This window comes from Panthera tigris, chromosome A1 (genome assembly GCF_018350195.1).
Source record: "Panthera tigris isolate Pti1 chromosome A1, P.tigris_Pti1_mat1.1, whole genome shotgun sequence".
In the NCBI taxonomy this organism is placed as follows: Eukaryota; Metazoa; Chordata; class Mammalia; order Carnivora; family Felidae; genus Panthera; species Panthera tigris.
The window spans coordinates 6,703,906-6,723,111 of record NC_056660.1 but is presented as its reverse complement, the minus strand read 5'-3'; the positions used below and the strand labels follow the sequence as shown (position 1 = coordinate 6,723,111).

The 19,206-nt window shown below is 41.8% G+C and overlaps 1 protein-coding gene across 5 annotated transcripts in view; it reads left to right on the top strand.

Moving 5' to 3' along the window:
• Positions 1–19,206, top strand: part of USP12 (ubiquitin specific peptidase 12) — a 101,720-nt gene that overhangs the window by 51,581 nt on the left and 30,933 nt on the right. For 2 of the 5 annotated variants that reach the window (XM_042987704.1, XM_042987640.1), the window contains exons 2-3: positions 4,605–4,685; positions 17,731–17,944. In XM_042987704.1, the coding sequence (XP_042843638.1) occupies positions 4,605–4,685; positions 17,731–17,944 (295 nt within the window). Of the gene's footprint in view, positions 1–4,604; positions 4,686–11,425; positions 11,496–17,174; positions 17,207–17,730; positions 17,945–19,206 lie in introns of those variants that run through there. The other 3 variants (XM_042987669.1, XM_015540099.2, XM_042987728.1) reach the window with 3 other exon arrangements.

Genomic DNA, 19,206 nt, shown 5'->3' with positions numbered 1-19,206 from the left:
ACAAGCGGGGGAGGGGCAGAGAGACTGAGGCAGAATCTGAAGCGGACTTCAGGCTCTGAGCTGTCAGCACAGAGCCCGACGTGGGGCTTGAACCCTGGAGCAGTGAGATCATGACCTGAGCTGAAAGTCAGACACTTAACCGACTAAGCCACCCAGGCTCCCCACCATTAAGTTTTTACTTTCAGTTATTATAATTTTTATATTTAAAAGTTTTATTTGGTTCTTTAAAAAAAAATCTGCTTTGGCTTTAGAATCTCATCTTTGTTCTTAAAATCAAGCCAGTGTTACTTTTTGACACACGTTATGCATTTGTTCTGTATCATGTCGGAAATAGTTCTGATATTAAATGTCTTGAGAGTCTCATTCTGCCGTCTGTGCTTCTGCTGACTTTTATTCATAGAGTACTCTATTTTCCTGTGGCTTTGGGTATGTGTATGAGTTTTGATTGCGAACTCAGGTCTCTTGGAGTGTTATCTGTGGGAACTTTTTGTGGGGTGGATTGGCTTTATCTTCCAGGGTGAACTTGGTCGTTCTGCTGGTTGTAGGGTGAAGAGGGCACTGTCAACTCAGGGTCTCTCTGAATTACATTTTCTGCTCAAGTGGTTTTGCTGTAAGATCATACAGCTGGCATGAATTTGGGTTACAATCTTTCATAAGTCAGCTTGGGGTTGTGAGTTTTCGGAAGATGCCCTCCACTCTCAGTGCCAAGGACATGCCGGGCGCATTTCCTTGCTGCCTCCTCCTGCGGTACAGGATTATTTCTTGCTCCCCTGACATGACGATCCGGCGGCCCTTTTGGGATCTCAGTGCCCATGCTCAGGTCTTCTCTTGGCCTTTCTATCTCCCGAAGTTTTCAGTTTCCCTGCACTCCGTTTCATTCAGCTGTCAGAAGAGCGTGTAAAGGTCACTAGTGTTGACAGTTACCCTCAGTGTGAAATCTCTCTTTGGCATTGGCTTAGCCTCCAGGGTTCCCCCATCATTTTGTTTTTTGTTCTCTGCAGCTTCCTTATTTTCTCACCAGCTCAGTAAATTCTTATTTTGTAATATTAAAATTCATCCACCTTTTGGTTGTTTTCATCAGAGTCACGGATATCTAATTCCATCCTTATGATGAATTTTGTACTAATAGGTACTGAGTCTAAAATAACCTTTTGTGTAAGTTACAAAAACGGAGCTAGAAACTCCGGAAAGAACGTCTTCTTCCTGTGTGTGTGTGTGTGTGTGTGTGTGTGTGTGTGTCATGTACTCCTACAAAACAGATGAATCCTGATACCTATACGTATGAAAGCGTTAGAGCAAAAATTCTTACCTGAGCATGCCACCATTTCTTTCTTTTGTCCTGGTAAAGCCTCACTGATTTAGTAAACCACTGTTAATTGTAGTAGGATCATATTTCTCAAGCGTAGGGATAGAGAATTGTTCAGAGCCGTTGCTTTTGGATATTGACTTATTCTAGGTTCAGTTTAAACCTTGGGGTGCTTGTTGACCATTATTTGACACAAAAGGGTTTGCCAACTTCCAACAAAATCTTCAAGGGGTGACGACACAGAGAACTCTTCTAAAGATACTAAAAATTACGCAGCAAACTTTTGGCTTGGCGGCTGTTTTTCCCCAGCTGTGTCTAACTCTAGTGTTGAAAACCAGTCAACAGAAACTGAATTGCTTCGTCTACTCTTTGCCTTTGTAGTTGGCATGGAGCTAGAGTAGAGTTGTACTCTGATTATTTCCGCAGAGAAAATCTTGAATTCATGCCATAAGAGTATCTCCTGCACATTCACAGAATCTGCTATACAGCGTCCTTATCATGGTAAGGTGTATGTTACTAGGCTGTGCTTGAATTTAGAACTGTCATAAAGTAAATCCCGTTCTCTCTTTGTACTTTCCTTTTGGATCCGCTACCCTGACTCCATCTGTCACTGTAATCTCTCCCTGTTGAATTGTGTTGCTTGGCATTTATTGGTTGGCTTGGGCTTCCTAGAGTTTTGTGTTCATCTAGTACATGTCCTCAGGAGGGTTGATAAACGTGATCGGTAGTGTTACAGTGTTGAGTTAGAAGAGACTGTAGAAATTACCTTGTCTTTTAATTTTCTAAACATGTGTAGCTGTGAAAACCTTGATTTGGGTAATGGATTACTTGGAAACGCAACAGATCAACGTAGAGGAGTTGGAGGTTTTGAAAATCAGTGAAGAGACCAACTCCTTTATCTTGCAAATGAAGCGTCTTAAACCCAGAAAGGTTAAATGACTATGGTTTATGGCTGTTTCCACCTTCCCACACTTAGCATCTTTCTCCCAGACCTCCGATTGGATTGTGGTTTTGCTTTGTTGTTAGACTTTTGGACAGTATAGTGACTATACCTCTGCGCTGCTTTGTGGGGTTGGCCAAAGTTGTTTTTTTAATAGCTATCTCATTTTTTCTCGTGCCTTTTGTTTCCTTCTCTTGTTATTTCTTAGCTATTGCTTGGAGCAGATATTTGTGATCATTACTGGCTAATGAGAGTAGCTTTTCTTCCCCCCTTGAATTTGAAGGGAAGGGGGAGAAGGCAGCCAGCATTTATGGGACACCTGCTTCTGTGCCAGGCACTGCGGATGCTTTCACCAAGGTTTCAATTCATTTAATTTGTAGCCGCCCTATAGAGTAGTTGGTGACATTTTCCTTTTACAGTTAGGAAACTGAGGCACAGAGAAGCTAGTAAGTTGATCCGTAGCCAAACTACGTTGAGGATGCGGATGGGGAGAGGGATTTCTAAGCAGTGCATGCATGATACGTCACGGGTAGGGGGATGAATGGGTCATCTGGAGTGGTGAGAATACGTGCTCTGTGGCATGTGATTGCTATTACATTGGAGAGAGAATGTTCACGTGTTATCCTGTTCTTCCCACGGGCCAGAAACGCTTTCCGGAGTTAGGTGCACTGACATTTTACTGTCCACATAAATAGATGTGATGAGGTTGTACTTTGGATCATAGAGCCTTTCTTCTTTTTTTTGTGGGGGAGGGGTTATACTTACTTAAACGAATATTGTTTTGAATTCGTATGGTAAGTGGTAAACATCCGGGTTACTGATAGTTTTCGACCTACGTGAGGAAGCTTTGACGTGATGCTGGAGCTGGCAGCGGTGGAGGGTGGGGCTTGCAGCATTCCCACCGAGACCGATTTGTTCAGTGGGTCTCGAAGTTGCTGTGATCATTGAATTTGATGTCAAAACACAGGGCATAGCCAAATTGGAAGTAAAGGGTGTTTGTAAACTAGCGATTCCGTCAAGGTTTTGTGTAAAGCCTAAAACGAGTTCCAAATTAAAAAAAAAATAACGAAGGCAGCGTCATGTTTATGTACCAGCGCTGGATGGCTGGAGGACATTAGAGGAAATGTCTTGTTTTGGTAGAATCTGACCACCAATCCACCCAGTCCCTCTAATCAGTGCTGACAATCAGGAAGTTGAGGATGTGTTGTCTAACAAAGGTTGGCCTTCCCAAGTCCAGGGATGGAGCTCAGTCAGGAAATGGCAAGGTCTTCAGAGCACGAGGTGATGTTAATTTCGTGTCTGTGCCCCGGAGGAGGCAGTGTGTGCGTGTGGTTTTACTGCAGCTTTGCAGAGTGGCGTGCCGGCATTTTGTGAGTGATGTCGCATGGGTTTTGTCTGGGGGGATGTTTTCTTGGGAGTTTTCAAGTACACATACCTAGAGGTATCATGCTTTCAGCGTTGCTGTCATTTTTCCCTCTCCGGCTACGTTGGGAGTCCATTTAGGGGCGTGTGCCAGTACACAGGGCCCTAGTGGCACCCCACCTCCCCTCTTTTTCAGGGACGGAGTTGAGTCGGTCGTATTCCTGAGACCACGACACGTGATTGTGGTCTGTGCCGGGCCCTTCTTCTGTTGGGTTTCGTTTTGGTTTTTCCCTTTTTTATCCTTCACCCCCAGTTGCAATGCCCCAGTGCTCTTCAGCACCCACTCAAGGACGTTTAACATCCATTCTTAAGCCCGCTGGGCGGGCGCTAGTCTTTATGTATGCATTAAGCACAGTTTTTCTTTTTTTCATATTTAACATTATGTTTTTGAGAACTAGGCGTGCTTTTGTATGTAAACCTAGCTCCGATCATTCCGACTCTGCTCCAGAGCGGGCTGTCACATTTCATAGACTGGCTGCTTGTTGGCTGTGCGGTCGTCCGTGCCGCCCCGCGCGGCGTTCTTGTCACTGTGGGTCCTGGGTGGGGATCCGTCAGGTCAAACTTGGAGGAACTGTTAGGTCACCTACTACATGCGTGTTTGGTTTCGGCTCCCTGAGATGGCTGTCGAATTATACCCCGTTAGGGCACGGGTACAGCCGGGGCTTTAATCCGCTAGCTAGAAAAAAGTCACAAGTTGTAAGTACAGCTTCTTGATCCGCGCTTTGCTTTCCTGAGAAAGTTCTTGCAAACTAGTCTTACTATTAAAATCCTTCACTCTTCACTATCATCCTTTATTTTCTTTCAGTAATGTTACGTGGTGAAAGGGAACACAGTTTTTTAAGGGATGTCTCTGTGATGCACGTATAACCGAAACGTTATGAAAATACTACGAATACTAAGAGTGCTGTTTCGTTTGTTTTAATTTTTATTTTACAGGGCGCCAATGCCTCGGCATTAGAGAAAGAGATTGGCCCAGAACAGTTTCCAGTCAATGAGCACTATTTTGGATTAGTCAATGTAAGTATCCGTTGGTCCTCCGCCTTCACAACTATGGTTGCAAATCGTTTTCAAAGTGTTGAATGTGTTTCATAATTTATTAAAGGAAAATTGTTCATTTGCATCAGTAGGCTTAAAGCCAAGAAACTTGATTTGGAATTTTAAAATGCTCTTTTTTTTTTTTTTTAAACGTTTATTTATTTTTGAGAGAGCGAGCGAGTGAGCACGAGCAGGGGAGGGGCAGAGAGAGAGGGAGACACAGAATCGGAAGCCGGCTCCAGGCTCCGAGCTGTCAGCACAGAGCCCGACGCGGGGCTTCAACCCACGAACCGTGAGATCACGACCTGAGCTGAAGTCGGACGCTTAACCGACTGAGCCACCCGGTGCCCCTAAAATACTCTTTTTAATGGAAGGGAAACAAGACTGCTCGAAGTCTTAAGGGTCTTAGATTGGAGTTAGCCAGATTTTTCCTATTTTGTATCAAATTTTTTCATAACGGAAATTTCATATGGCCTATGCTACATGATCTCTTGTTTCTTTGAGAATTATTTAAATGTCCAAATAGAAGCGGTCCAAATGTACAGGTGTAATAAGTAAAGTTTTGCAAGTGCCTCCATGTGTCTGTGGACTCTTTGTCAGCCGACTTCTGGCAGTGTTCCACTAGCATAGATATAAAAATGCAAAATATAGGAGAAAGATACATCCCCAGTCCTTGTGAAGATAATTCTAGTTATTATACATCATTGAAATTTTGGGAGAACTTTCTTTGGAAGTTTTAACTCTTTTTCTGACTCATCAACAAATGCCACAAATCTGTGTTCTACAATTGTGGTAGTTTATGCCGTCCTGTTACGTAGATCCGTGGTGAATGTTTTAAACTCTATGTAAGAGACGATAATACAGGGGACAAAGTAAGCTCCATTGAACACACGTGTGTCACTCACTGAGTGCAATCCGTGACGTTCAAGGTAGATTTCTTGTGTAGATAAAGTGATGTGGGCATTTCCTCTCCTGCTGGGAGTCCCCTTGAGAGCGTAAAGCTTGTAACAAAAGGAGTCTCCACCCCACTGTGCCCACCTCCCCAGAGGAGCCTGCTCATTCATCTACTGGCTCTTTTTTCCGGAATCTACCCCCACATTCTAAATAAAGTGCCTGTATGCTGTTAAAAACAGTCTATCGACTTCTTTTCCCTCACCCTAGACATTCCTTCATGGCTCTCCTTTTCTAGAACTGGTCTTCTTCCTTGGATTTTTCCCTGCTTTGTGGAACATGTTCTATGGTAGCTTCTTTAGGGAGCGTGCATGGGAGGTGAACTTTGAGCTCTCGTGTATTTAAAAACGTTTTGGTTCTTGCTAAAGCTAGATACACAGCCTTCCTTCAGAATTTGTAAGGGATTACTCTTTGGCTTTCTGGCGTCTGTTGATGTCAAGAGGGCTGATGCTGTTCTGATTTGTCACCTCTTCTGAGTGTGGCCCCCTCCCCCCAACCCCCCAACAGTGTTTTAGGAGGCTTTCAGAATGTGGATGATTATCCACAATGTTCTGAAATTTCATGATGTGTCTTCGTGTTCCTCCCCCTCCCCCCCCTTTGTTGCATTGACTATGTACCAACTCATTCAGACATTTTTCGTTTTCCTCAAGTCTCGAACATTTCTAATACTAGCATTTGGATAATTTCCTTCCTATCAGTGTAATCTCTTTGTTCTGTGTTTTTTGATATACCCTTCGTTGCATATCGAAATGCAGACTGATTTCTCTGTTTTTTCTGCGTTTTCTCCCATTTTTGATCATCTGCTTTGTATTCTACATTTTGGATTATTACTCACCCTTTTTTATCTTGTTCATTGCACCTTTTATTTCTTAGAGTGTTACTTTTGTTCTTTGATTTTGTTTCCCTGTGGTTTTTCTCAGGATATTATTTATAGTTTTTATTGTTGAGGTTTTCTTATCCTTACTGGATTGTTTCTGAGACACCCCCCCCCCCCCCGCCGCCATTTTAAACTCTGTTTCCTAATGGAAGCTCTCCTTAAATTTCATTCCTGCATAAAGATGAAATTCTGAGAAGCTGATTGGGGCTCTGTGTATTAGGGTGGAGCTGGTCTACCAAGGGCTTCTCTCCGAGGTGACTGCCCCCCACCCCCATTTCAGTGGCTAGAGCCTTTTCTCTGGGGCTGTTTACCTGGTGCTGAGGGACTTCTTCAGTCTGTGTCTAGGGCTGGCTTCGTTCAGGGTCTTATTGAATCCTGTCCTCTGTTTGGTGCCTCATGCGGTCCTCTGCTGTCCTTAAGGGCTCTTGAACCAGACTCTCCTGTTCAGCTTCTGTGGGGACTAAAACCTACACTTGAAAGAAAGGCGAAGTGCCTAGGGGTCTGAACGGCCCTTTTAAAAAAAGACTTACAACCGGGGGCGCCAGGGTGGATAAGCATCTGACTCTTGGTTTTAGCTCAGGCCATGATCTCAGTTTGTGGGATCGAGCCCCCATGTCAGGCTCTGAGCAGGGAGCCTGCTCCGGATTCTGTCTCCCTCTCCCTGCCCCTCCCCTGATCGCTTGTGCACGCTCGCTCGCTGTCTCCCAAAGCAAACAAGAAATAAGCATTAAAATAATAATAATAATAAAAGGCTTATAACCGGACCTGTGTTTTCCCACCCTCACCCTCCTTCCCCCCCCCCCCTTTATTTTTTCCTAATTTATTCTTTTACTGTCATTTCGTTGGAGTTTTGTCAGGGGTGGGGGGAAGTTAATTGAATATATTTGAATGTATGTAATGTCCCTTGTTTAACAAGAAAGTCTGGCCTTTACTTCCAATATCTAAGGTGTTTGTGCTTGCATACAGCGTTGTCTAGTGATCAAAAACCTCATTTAACTTCTGGGAATGGGCAAACCCCAGTTTCTTCTCTCTCATTATTACTTCCCTGTGGCTACCCACCCTTATTTGGTTCACACTCAAGCTAATATGTGTCTCGAATTGTAGTAAAGGTGTGTTCATCGATAGTGTCTCAGAAGAACCCATTTTCTTTAGCACAGGAGTATTTTATATATTGAAGGCTGTCTCACTTTTAACCTTCTCCAGTATAAACATTTCAGTCTCTCCATTTTGTGTCTGACTGTAACCTTTTTTGCAGATAGCCTCACAACAAGGAAAACGGTATCCTAGATAAAATCTTACTATAAAATGAGTTCTACAGGCCTGTTTTCCCCTTGCTGTTAATGTTGTTTTTGCTTGAACATACCTCTCAGAATACCAGGGTCAATTGTGTTAAAGGAAAAAAAAAAAGATTTCTTAGAAGGTTTTATTTTTATTACTCCCCGTGGGTCAAGATTAAATTAATCTAAATTAAGAGGGTAGTATTGGTGCTTTTCCCTGAAGCTGACTAACCGAGATTCAGTAAAACCCAAGAGAAGCAGGAGGGAGTAAAGTTAGTACGAGAATTTTAGGGGAATCTTTGTCTTTATCCCCTCCAGAGACTCTTTTGATGGGTGGAAATATAGTTTCTGATCTCTGTGCCTAGTTAGTACACCAAAGAATTGAGCTCCCCTAAGGTAGCCAGGGCTCCAACCTTGAAAGATTGATGAACACCTTGAATTATATTGAGAAAGTAATTGATGGTCAGAGTACATGCAGCAGAACCAGTATAGTGATTAACTTTTTCCATGGTTTAAACTTTCAGGTTCCCTTGCAACTGTGTTGTGTATAGTCTTAACCTTTTTCTAGAAGTCCTATTTTTAAAAAAATAATGTTTATCTTTGGGGGGGGCATGAGCAGATGAGCAGGGGGCAGAGAGAGAGAGAGAGAGGGAGGGAGGGAGGGAGGGAGGGAGAGAGAGAGAGAGAGAGAGAGAGAGAGAGAGACACAGACAAGAATCCAAAGCAGGCTCCACAGACTGGATGTGGGGTCGGATGCTTAACCAACTGAGCCACCCAGGCACCCCTGTATTTTTAAGCTCTTAAAATATCACTCTTGTTTCTTTCCCCCTTCCCCCCTCCTCCTTTTTTTCTTTTTTCTTTTTTCTTTTTTAATTTATGGAGTTATCACACTATTTATGGGAGTTCCTAAAAAATAAGGGTGGAGCTTTGGGGGATAAGGGAGGGTAGCTTAGTTAATTCAGAGATCAGCATTTTAACCCCTCCGCCCCCCATCTCTGTCTGCCAGGTAGTTCCTATTGAAAACAACACTGGAATGTAGCTGCTTTAAGAAATTCTGTGGTTTAGGAAATTCTGTGGGGCGCCTGGGTGGCTCATTCGGTTAAGTGTCCAACTTCGGCTCAGGTCATGATCTCACAGCTTGTGAGTCGGAGTCCCGCGTCGGGCTCTGTGCTGACAGCTCAGAGCCTGGAGCCTGCTTTGGATTCTGTGTCTCCCTCTCCCCTGCTCGTGCTCACTCACTCTCTCAAAAATAAACGTTTAAAAAAAAAAAAAAAAGAAATTCTGTGGTTTATCTTTTCTAACAATTGGATTTTGTTAAAATGAGACACACATGTATTTTCTTTTTATTAATCTGTTCTTAGCTAAGTGTGAGTTTCTGAGGTTCATTTTTAAAAAAATGTTTCTTTTGTGAGAGAGAGAGAGAGACACACACACACACACACACACACACACACACACACACACACACGGGGAGGGGAGGGGCAGGGCAGAGAGAGGGGGAGAGAAAGAATCCCAATTTCTGATAGTGCAGAGCCCGGTGTGGGGCTCAGTCTCACTAACCATGAGATCATGCATGACCTGATCCAAAACCGTGAGTTGGATGCTTAACGGATTGAGCCACCCAGGTGCCCCTCCGTGGTTCATTTTAATAGCTTTGAAGGAAAAGCTTACACTGAGAAGAGTTCCTGTTAGACTTGCCTGATTGGATCCTTTTTGTGATTGGCAAGCGGCATACTTACTAGCACTTGCCTTTGGGAAACAGTACGTGTATTTGGACAGGTAGAAAATCAGGCTTTTTTCGGAAACGTAGTCCCCAGGCCCAGTGTGGCGCCCAGCACGGGGCCTGAGCTCTAAGATGGTCAAAACCTGGGCTGAGATCCAAAGTCAGACGCTTAACCAACAAAGCCACCCAGGCTCCCCCAGACTTTTTTTTTTTTTTTTTTTTTTTAATGGAGAAGAAAAATAACCACAGTTGGATTAACAGAAAATTCAGCGTGGTGGTTGATCCCAACGTTGTCAATGACAACGTATTTTCCGTTATTTGCGGTTGCAGATCTTTTTGTCTTGGAAGACTGTTTTCACAAATGATGACTTTGATGGCAGTTTACTCTTCATAATTCTGATGTCTGCCACTATAATTTGCATAATACATAGCGTGGGGATTTCCTGTTGGTTTAACTCTTGTGAATGCGTTCGTATTTCTGATGTTATTGGAAGTCTGAGAGGAGAAATACTAGTGTGGTGTGAGGGCTGAGAGATGGTCTTGTGTAGACAAGGGAGCCTTTTGGAAGCTTTCTCTTGTTGTAAAATATCCTGCTTAAATGTCAGCTGTTTATAGGGCCAGCTAAATTCTCTGAAAACAAATTGTTTTAATCTCATGAACCGGATTGCCTTTTTCCCTTGTATCTTGTCGCTGATGAGTACTTATTTTAGTAAATGGAGTGATTTCAGTTAGTATCTCTTTCCTACTTGTGCAGCCTACATTTTTAAGAGTCTTTTTTCATTATTTTATTGTATGGTTCTATATTAATTTCTAATAACTGCCAAGAGACAGGTGGCCTCATTAAATCGATTTGTGAGGCTGCAGTGGGATGTGCTTTTCCCTAAAATCTTTGTTATAAAATAACAACTGTGTTCCTAGACCATTTTACAAGAGGCTTTTAAGCCTGAATTGCCAGTAGTCATTGGCCGGAATTCTGGATTCGGGCCGTTGTGAAGGACGCAAATAAAAATGAAACTTTCTTTCCATTTGTAAGTCATAAAATTGATTAGGCAAATGTCTCTTGGTTCTATTTGCTTTTGCATTGATTTATTCTCCTTTAGTTTCTCTCCACCTGCTGGCCATAGGCTGCTTGAGGGTTGCATTATCAGAGATCCCAGAGAATGTTCATATTAGACCTGACAAAAGAACTCTGGCCCAAGTATTCTGCTGAGATTGGGTCAAGTGGACGGCCCTGTTGGCAGGGTCTATAAGAAGGTTTGTGGTGGACAACCCTATGGCACTTATGTAGAGACGTCAGTTCCTATAAGGAAGGGTGGGACAGTAGAGTGAGGTAGTGTAGGGCAAGGAATGGATGTCCACTAGCATATGGAAGGACATTTTTAGATTAGGTTTACTTGACTGTAGTGAGAGTGGTGGATAGGGAAATGTGGGGTATAGTGTTAAAAAACAGGGCCACCTAGGGCACCTGGCTCCGTTGGTTAAGCGTCCAACTCTTGGTTTCAGCTCAGGTCGTGATCTCGCTGTCGGTGGGTTTCAGCCCCCCGTCAGGCTCCGTGCTAACAGTGCGGAGCCTGCTTGGGATTCTCTCTCTCTCTCTGCCCCTCCCCGCTCACGCTGTCTCAAATAAGTAAATAAATTAAAGCCAACAAATGAACAGAACAGGGCCACCTAAACTGTGCTGGGGAAGAGGACCTTCCTTTAGAAGGGGACATGCACAGGATAGGCATCATCATCACCAGCCTCCAGCGTGGGACAATGGAGCATTTAATAAACATCTTGAAACGTTAAAAAAAAAATTTTTTTTAACGTTTATTCTTTTTTGAGAGGCAGAGACAGAATGTGAGCAGGAGAGGGGCAGAGAGAGAGTGAGAGAGAGGGAGACACAGGATCTGAAGCAGGCTCCAGGCTCTATCCGTGTGTGCAGTGGTCCTGTGACACTCAAGTTCGACACCAGCGAGTCGATGGTATCATTGTCTCTTATTCGTTTGTGCGGTTGCAATCTATTATAATTTGAACAGAGATTAAGAGATTACGTGATTTCATTTCATTCGGTTAACCTAGGTTTTCAAAATGGCCACATGACTTAAAAAGATTGTTTCAGAAATAACAGTGTGGTGACGGAGTGCTGGGGAAGTGCTCCATGCAGGTTGCTAATTTACTTCTTTACAAGGTTTTACGAGGTGTGGGCTGTATTGTCAACCACACTCACAGATGAGGAAACGGATGAACGGCGTGGCTCAGTGATTTCCCGCGGTCAGGTAGCGGAACCCAGCTTGAGCCCAAGGCGGTTCAGTTTCAGGGCTTGTGACTTCCTCGCCATGCCATGCTGCTGGCAAGGCAGTTGATCGCTCAGGTGAGTTCCAACAGACGTGGTAGGATTGAAAAGTTAATATCAGGGGTGCCTGGGTGGCTCAGTCGGTTAGGCGGCTGACTTTGGCTCAGGTCAGGATCTCGCGGTCCGTGAGTTCAAGCCCCGCGTCGGGCTCTGTGCTGACAGCTCACAGCCTGGAGCCTGTTTCCGATTCTGTCTCTCCTTCTCTCTGACCCTCCCCCGTTCATGCTCTGTCTCTCTCTGTCTCAAAAATAAATAAACGTTAAAAAAAAAAAAAAAGTTAATATCCTATTTTAGAAAGTAAGGTAAGGCCATAAAAGAACTTCCCATTTGCACCTCTCTGTGTGTGTCTGAGTCTTTGATAGCTCATAGGATATACTGAGCATAAACCCAGTCTGTCAATCACTGTATAAGCCACAGCTTACCAGAAGGCGTACTCAATTTTATTGCTCTCGCTGAAGCATTGATAATCTTTAGTGAAAACAAAATTAATGTAAGTCAGACAAAAATTTAAAATATCTACTTGGCCTTAGTCACATTTGTTATACAGTCGACCTTTGAACAACATGGGTTTGAGCTGCCCCGGTCCCTCTATACATGGATTTTTTTTTTTTTTTTTTAACACAGTACTGTAAATGTCTCTTCTCTACCTTATGATCTTAATAACATTTTTTTTTCTCTAGCTTTGTTGTAAAAGAATACAGTACATAGTACATATGACATATAAAATATGTGTCAGTTGATTGTTACTGGTAAGGCTTCCAGTCAACAGTAGTCTAAGTTTTTGCAGAGTCAAAAGTTGCCCTCAGATATTTTTGTAAAAAAAATTTTTTTTAATGTTTATTTTTGAGAGAGGGAGTATGCGTGGGGGAGGAGCAGAGAGAGAGGGAGACACAGAATCCGAAGCAGGCTCCAGGCTCTGAGCCGTCAGCACAGAGCCCAATGTGGGGCTTGAACTCACGAACTGCGAGATCATGACCTGAGCCAAGGTCGGACGCTTAGCTGACTGAGCCACCCAGGTGCCCTGTAAATTTTTAATGTTGTTTTTTTTTTTTTTTTTTTGGAGAGAGAGCACGAGCGGGGGAGGAGCAGAGAGAAGGAGACACAGAATCTGAAGCAGACTCCAGGCTCCGAGCTGTCAGCACATAGCCTGATGCGGGGCTCAAACCACGAACCATGAGATCATGACCTGAGCTGAAGTTGGACACTTAACCCACTGAGCCACCCAGGCACACCAACTCAGATTTTTTTTTAATGTTTATTTTTTTATTTTGAGGGTGCATATAAGCAGGGGAGGGGCAGAGAGAAAGGGAGGGGGGCGGGGAGAGAGAGAGAGAGAGAGAATGAGAGAGAATGAATATGAATGAATGAATGAATGAATGAATTCCAAGCAGGTCCTGTGCTGTCAGTGCAGAGCTCGACGTGGGGCTTGATCTCATGAACTGTGAGATTATGACCTGAGCTGAAGTCAAGAGTCAGACACTTAACCTACTGAGCCACTCAGGTGCCCCTACACACAGATTTTGACCATGTGAGGGATCAGTGCCCCTAACTTCCTCATTGTTCAGGGGCCAACTGTATATAATGTATGTTTTTATGTATATAAATTTTATATTTTATAAAAGTAATTTTAATGTGTAGAATGTAACACATATATAATTTTTATTTGTGTTTATTAGGGATGTGTGCTCAAAATGATCTTAATGATGGAGATATGATAAATATTTGTGGAGGGGGCATTGATTTTAAAACTAGGAGAAAAAGGCATTAGGGAAAGCAAGCATAGGTCATTGTGTTCAATGAGCAATTGAAAAATCAGTGATCAGACCTTGAGGAGGTGGCAGCTTTTAAAATTTGTTTCCCTGATTTTAAGCCGGATTATACCTTTAATCTTCAAAATAAGCTGAGAAGATAGGGTAGGTGTCAACCCTATAGCAATATCTTATTTAGAAATTGAGCATTCGGGGGCACCTGGGTGGCTCAGTTGGTTAAGTGTCCAACTTTGGCTCAGCTCATGATCTCACGGTTCATGGTTCGAGCCCCGCGTCAGGCTCTGTGCTGACAGCTCGGAGTCTGGAGCCTGCTTCAGATTGCGTGTTTCCTTCTCTTCTCTTCTCTTCTCTTCTCTTCTCTTCTCTTCTCTTCTCTTCTCTTCTCTTCTCTTCTCTTCTCTTCTCTTCTCTTCTCTTCTCTCTCTGCCCTTCCCCCGCTCATGCTCTGTCTCTTTCTCTCTCTCAAAAATAAATAAACTTAAAAAAATGTTTTTTAAAATTTTTAAAAAGAAATTGAACATTCAGAAACAGGAGTGTGGAGGAAATCATCCCAGACCATCTTTTGCATGAAAGCTATGCACTTGAAAGATACATTTTTAGGTCTTAGGAACTTGAATGAAAGCTGCTATCAAGGAAATTGAAAGAAAAGTTTCCGAGTTACGAATAAGATTGAAAGTGATTGTTTATTCTAGAGAAATAGTAGTAGTTTCACACTTTCATTTTTCCTTACTGGAATTGATGAAGATAAGTGCAAGACCATAAGAGAAGACATCAAATAACTGACTATAAAGTTACTTATTGCTTTACATTCAGAAGATGAGCAAGGAAGGGGCTGCCTTCCAGCATTCTCTACAGAATACAGACTCCCTCGGGTTCTTTACTAAGCTTGGAAGCCATTTGCTTCTTTTTTATGTCAGTCAAGTTTTACTGTCGTACGTTTTTCTAATACACTGTGAGATGCTGTCTTTTGTTTTTAATCTACCTACTCTGTGGAAGTCATTGGAGTCTCTGTTGCTTATTCTTGAATAAAAATGACCAAATTATGGAGATGGAATCTTCTCTTCAGTTGACAGAGGTATAGTTTGTTGGTCATTAGCGTCATTAGACCATGGTATGAATCCTAGTATTGCTTTAGACTGGCGAATACTGAGTAATTGGTACGTTAATCTTAATATTGTAGGTTCTGCAGCGGGTGTACTTAGCCCCTGGATAGGCTTTATGAAAGTTTCCATGGTTACATTTATCAATAGTATCAGTGCATCGCCCAGTTATCTATCTCTTTTAGTATTTCTTTGGAAAGCCTCTTAAGCATCTGTTTTTATGAAACTACTTGGCTCTGACCAACACTATGAATGTAAAATCCTCATTGGGCCACACGTTCTGTTCCTTTTTTGTGGTATTGTTTAACTTGTTTCTCTGTTTGAATATCTGTAAATTGATAGTTAGGTCTAGATGCTAGATATAAATTTAGTGTTGTTTTTTTTTTTTTATTTTTTTTTAATGTTTATTTATTTTTTTTGAGAGAGAAACAGCATGAGTGGGGGAGGGGCAGAGAGAGAGGGAGACCCAGAATCCGAAGCAGGCTCCAGGGCTCCGAGCTGTCGGCACAGAGCCCGACGCGGGGCTCAAACTCACAAGCTGTGAGATCATGACCTGAGCCAAAGTCAGACGCCCAACCGACTGAGCCACCCAGGTGCCCCTAGTGGTTTTGTTTAAAAAACAAAAGAACACTTCATAAGAGCTGCTATGTATTTCTCCAGGAGACAGAGAAATTTTGTGGTTCTTTTTTAATGATGCTGGAATGCACTGAGGGTTCAGATCATTTTAAAGTTCTCCATCAGTCTTTAATGCTTTTAGTATCCCCTGATAATCACTGCCCAGTCCATTATTTACAATCATTTCTTTGGAATTTATTAGCTGGGATTGTTCTGTAAGCTAGAATTTCTTTCAGCAGCTATTTAGAGCCTTCTGGAATGTTGTTCTTACAAGAAAGACAAGAGAAAACTTTGATGTTTTCCTTTGATGTATTAGTTTGCAACTTCCCATGGAGAGGTCTCTTTTTTTTAAATGTCATTTTTCATAAATTTCTATGTAGTCAATTGCAGTATTTCTTTTTGACGAAAGTTGGCTCTTGAATCCACACAAAAAGATATTCCAGGCTAATCTATATTTGTGTATTTCCTGTCCCAGACCTTGTATAGATAGCCATATCTGCAAGGCATCCTAGTTTCTTTTTGCGGGTAAAAGGTTTTTAAAGACTATAATCTGTGTGCCAGGGAAACTTGCTGCTGCTGCTAGGCCTTGAAGTGGACAGAAGTTGAACACACGCACACACACAGAAAGACATGAGTTTATAATTGATAACTTCACATTCCAATTTAAGTTTACAAGGCTTTTACTCTTTATTACTGTAGCTTTTTTCCTTTGCATTAATAATTTTGGTTCCTAAGGATATTAATGTAAGTCTTTGCTTGCTTTGTCCTTCAGAAATCTGTAGGGGTTTCAGAATAACAATGTCAATAGACTAATTCTAACAATGCGACTACTGGATGCCGTTTAGGATTCCTTTTTTTCTTTTTATTCTTAGACTATTTCCGTAGGCATGTATGATAAAAATTCTGTGTTTTAAAATTGCTTGAAGTAATTTTTTGTGTGGTTCTCCCCCAACTTAATGAACATTTAGTTTTCACTGATCTCTATTTCCTTTCAGTTTTAGGAATTTCTTTTTTTTTTTTTTCCTCTGGGTACTTCTTAATTTATTTTTTTAAAAAATGGGTGCAAAGCAGACGTTTTTAAAAATGTGCTTTGAATTCTCTCCACTCTTCCTTCTTTCCTTATAAATAACCATTTTTATTAGCTTTTAATTTATCCTTCCTGGTTTTAAGCATAAGCAAAGGACATGAGTTTGACCTTGCTCATTATTAAAAGTCTCTGCCTAGCCTTTTAGGTTAGTATGCGTGACTTCACTGCATGATGGTGCTGTGAGAATTGCCCTCTTTCCTTTTTTATACTCTCAAGGTACCCCCCCCCCCCCAGGTCCTCCTGGCTTTTGGGTGTTTTGTCAGCTGACCTTGGGAGCCAGTGTCTATTAATGGGAAGGGAAAAGGGAGACAACAAATGTTTGTCAAACTATGTGTCAGTTTCTCTTAAGGTAGGAGTGTTTTCCCCATTATTAAAGAGTAGGAAGTTGAAGTTCAGTGAGCTGTGGTTACACATTCCAGATCACATGGCCGGTAAGAAGTTGAGGATTTAACTCTGCACCTGACGCTCATTTGTAATATATACAGAATGATGTGACCCGGCATCTCAGCATTTCAGTGGTGGTTGTGCTGGCACGCTGATTTTTTTTTTTTTTTTTAAGTGTATTTATTTTGAGAGAGAGGGAGCGTGACCTGGGAAGGGGCAGAGAGAAAGGGAGAAAGAGAGAATCCTAAGCAGGCTCCGTGCTGTCAGCGCAGAGCCCGACGCGGAGCTCAGTCCCACCAACCCGTGAGATCACGACCCAGGCCGCGATCGAGAGTCAGATGTTAACTGACTGAGCCACCCACGTGCCCTGCTGATGGTTTTTAATGTAATATTTCACAGGATCTCATTTGACTTTGCTTTTTGTTTTTATTTCTTGAACGGCACTTAAGAATCAGATAGAAAACTTTACTTTTGTGTTTTTTTAAAGAATTTTTGAGAGCTATGTTTTAAAATGTATCATATACAAATGGTTGGTTAGTATCCAACCAACATATAATAATAGTGGGAATTGAAAAAGAAAAAATTACACAGGATTCTAAACCTTAACTACTTTGTTTAAACTATATAATTTTTTGAATTTGTTTTCATAAAGGCCAAATTTATCGCATCTGTATTCCTTCCATTTTAACCTGCAACCAATGCCTGGAGCATCCATTTAATGTTAAAAAGGCAAATTTGCAATCAGAATAATTATTTCTACTCTCAGATACCTTTTAGTTTATGAGGGTCATAAATTCCCTGAATTCCCTGTCTTGTCTCTGTTTTCTTAATTGTACACATGGAAATTCTTTCTCTTGAAACTATGTTGCCCCAAATTTAACAAGATTTTTTTTTTTTTTTCTATTCTAGTTTGGGAATACCTGCTACTGTAATTCAGTTCTTCAAGCACTTTATTTTTGTCGTCCATTTCGGGAAAAAGTTCTAGCTTACAAGAGCCAACCTAGGAAGAAGGAGAACCTTCTTACCTGCCTAGCAGACCTCTTCCATAGCATAGCCACTCAGAAGAAGAAGGTTGGGGTGATTCCTCCTAAGAAGTTCATAACAAGATTACGGAAGGAAAATGGTAATTCTTCTACTTCTGAATATATTCTTACGTAACAGGAAGGGTAAATACGGCACACTGTAAGTCAGTAAGCACTGACCAAGCATCTGTTTTATGCCTGACAATATGTTAGCCATTGAAGAGACCAAAGCTGATGTTCCTGTCTTTAAGGACATGCCAGTTTAGTGAGGAGGCAGCCACACGGTAATTAAAATGAGGTGTGATTCATTTTGGAAGTATGTTAGACAAAGACCAAATTTCTTTATGCCAGGAGATAGAAATGATTTTTTTTTTTTTTTTTTTTTTTTGCCTGCCTGCCTGCCTTTTCTATCAAGAGTGAAGTATTATGGTTTTTTTCCCCCCCCACGTTATTGTTTTGGTAATGCTTTCCATACGTTAACCCTTAACCCATTCTATCCTTACAATGACCTGATGCAGAGAGCCTGTTATTTCGCCCATTTTAGCCATGAAAAGGACAAAAGCGAACCTTTCCAGGAGTCCTACCCCAGGGAAAGGAAAGAGCCAGAACAATAAAACTTTTTGGCTTAGGGTAGGTGGTTTTAACTCCACCCACCCCTTTAACAAAAATAGTTACTGATTAAGCCCCGCTTTCCTTTTCTCTCTTAAAATGTTTTTCACTTAATTTTCACAGCAAGCCCCTATGTTAGACATTATTCTCTCTCTTGACACGAGATGGTTGACGCTCAGAGAAGTAAAAGTGGCTTGTCGGGGTCCCATATGTCTTCCTGACGTCTAAATCCCTTATTCTTTCTAGCAGGGTCTGTTAAAGAATTCAAATGGGACTTAAATAACATGTGGAATTCTGTTTTGTTTGATAAAGGCATTTAAATCATTGTAGAAATAAAATCGAGTGGTATTTTAGTTTGATTTCTTATCGAAAGATAAGAGATAAGATTTGAGAAATCTTTAAGATTGGTTATTAAACATACTACTGAATAATCCTGTCCTTAACTGAGCCGACGCCATTCATTATCCCATGAATTGAGATAGGCCTTGTGGGTCAAATCTAGTTTCCCAAAACATAACAAGACGCTGAAATAATGTGACAATAGGCTATTTATTGTTCTTGAGTCTGATTCAGGTGTTAAAAGATTTTATCTCCTCCAAATACAGATACAGAGCAGTGGAACCGTCGCTCACAAAAATAAATCTTTTTAAGTGTTTCCCCTATGAAAGCCAAACATCTTTACTTTCTCAAATTACAGAATTGTAGAGTGTCTTCTGTTTTTAAGGACACCACAAACAACTCCATTAGAGAATGG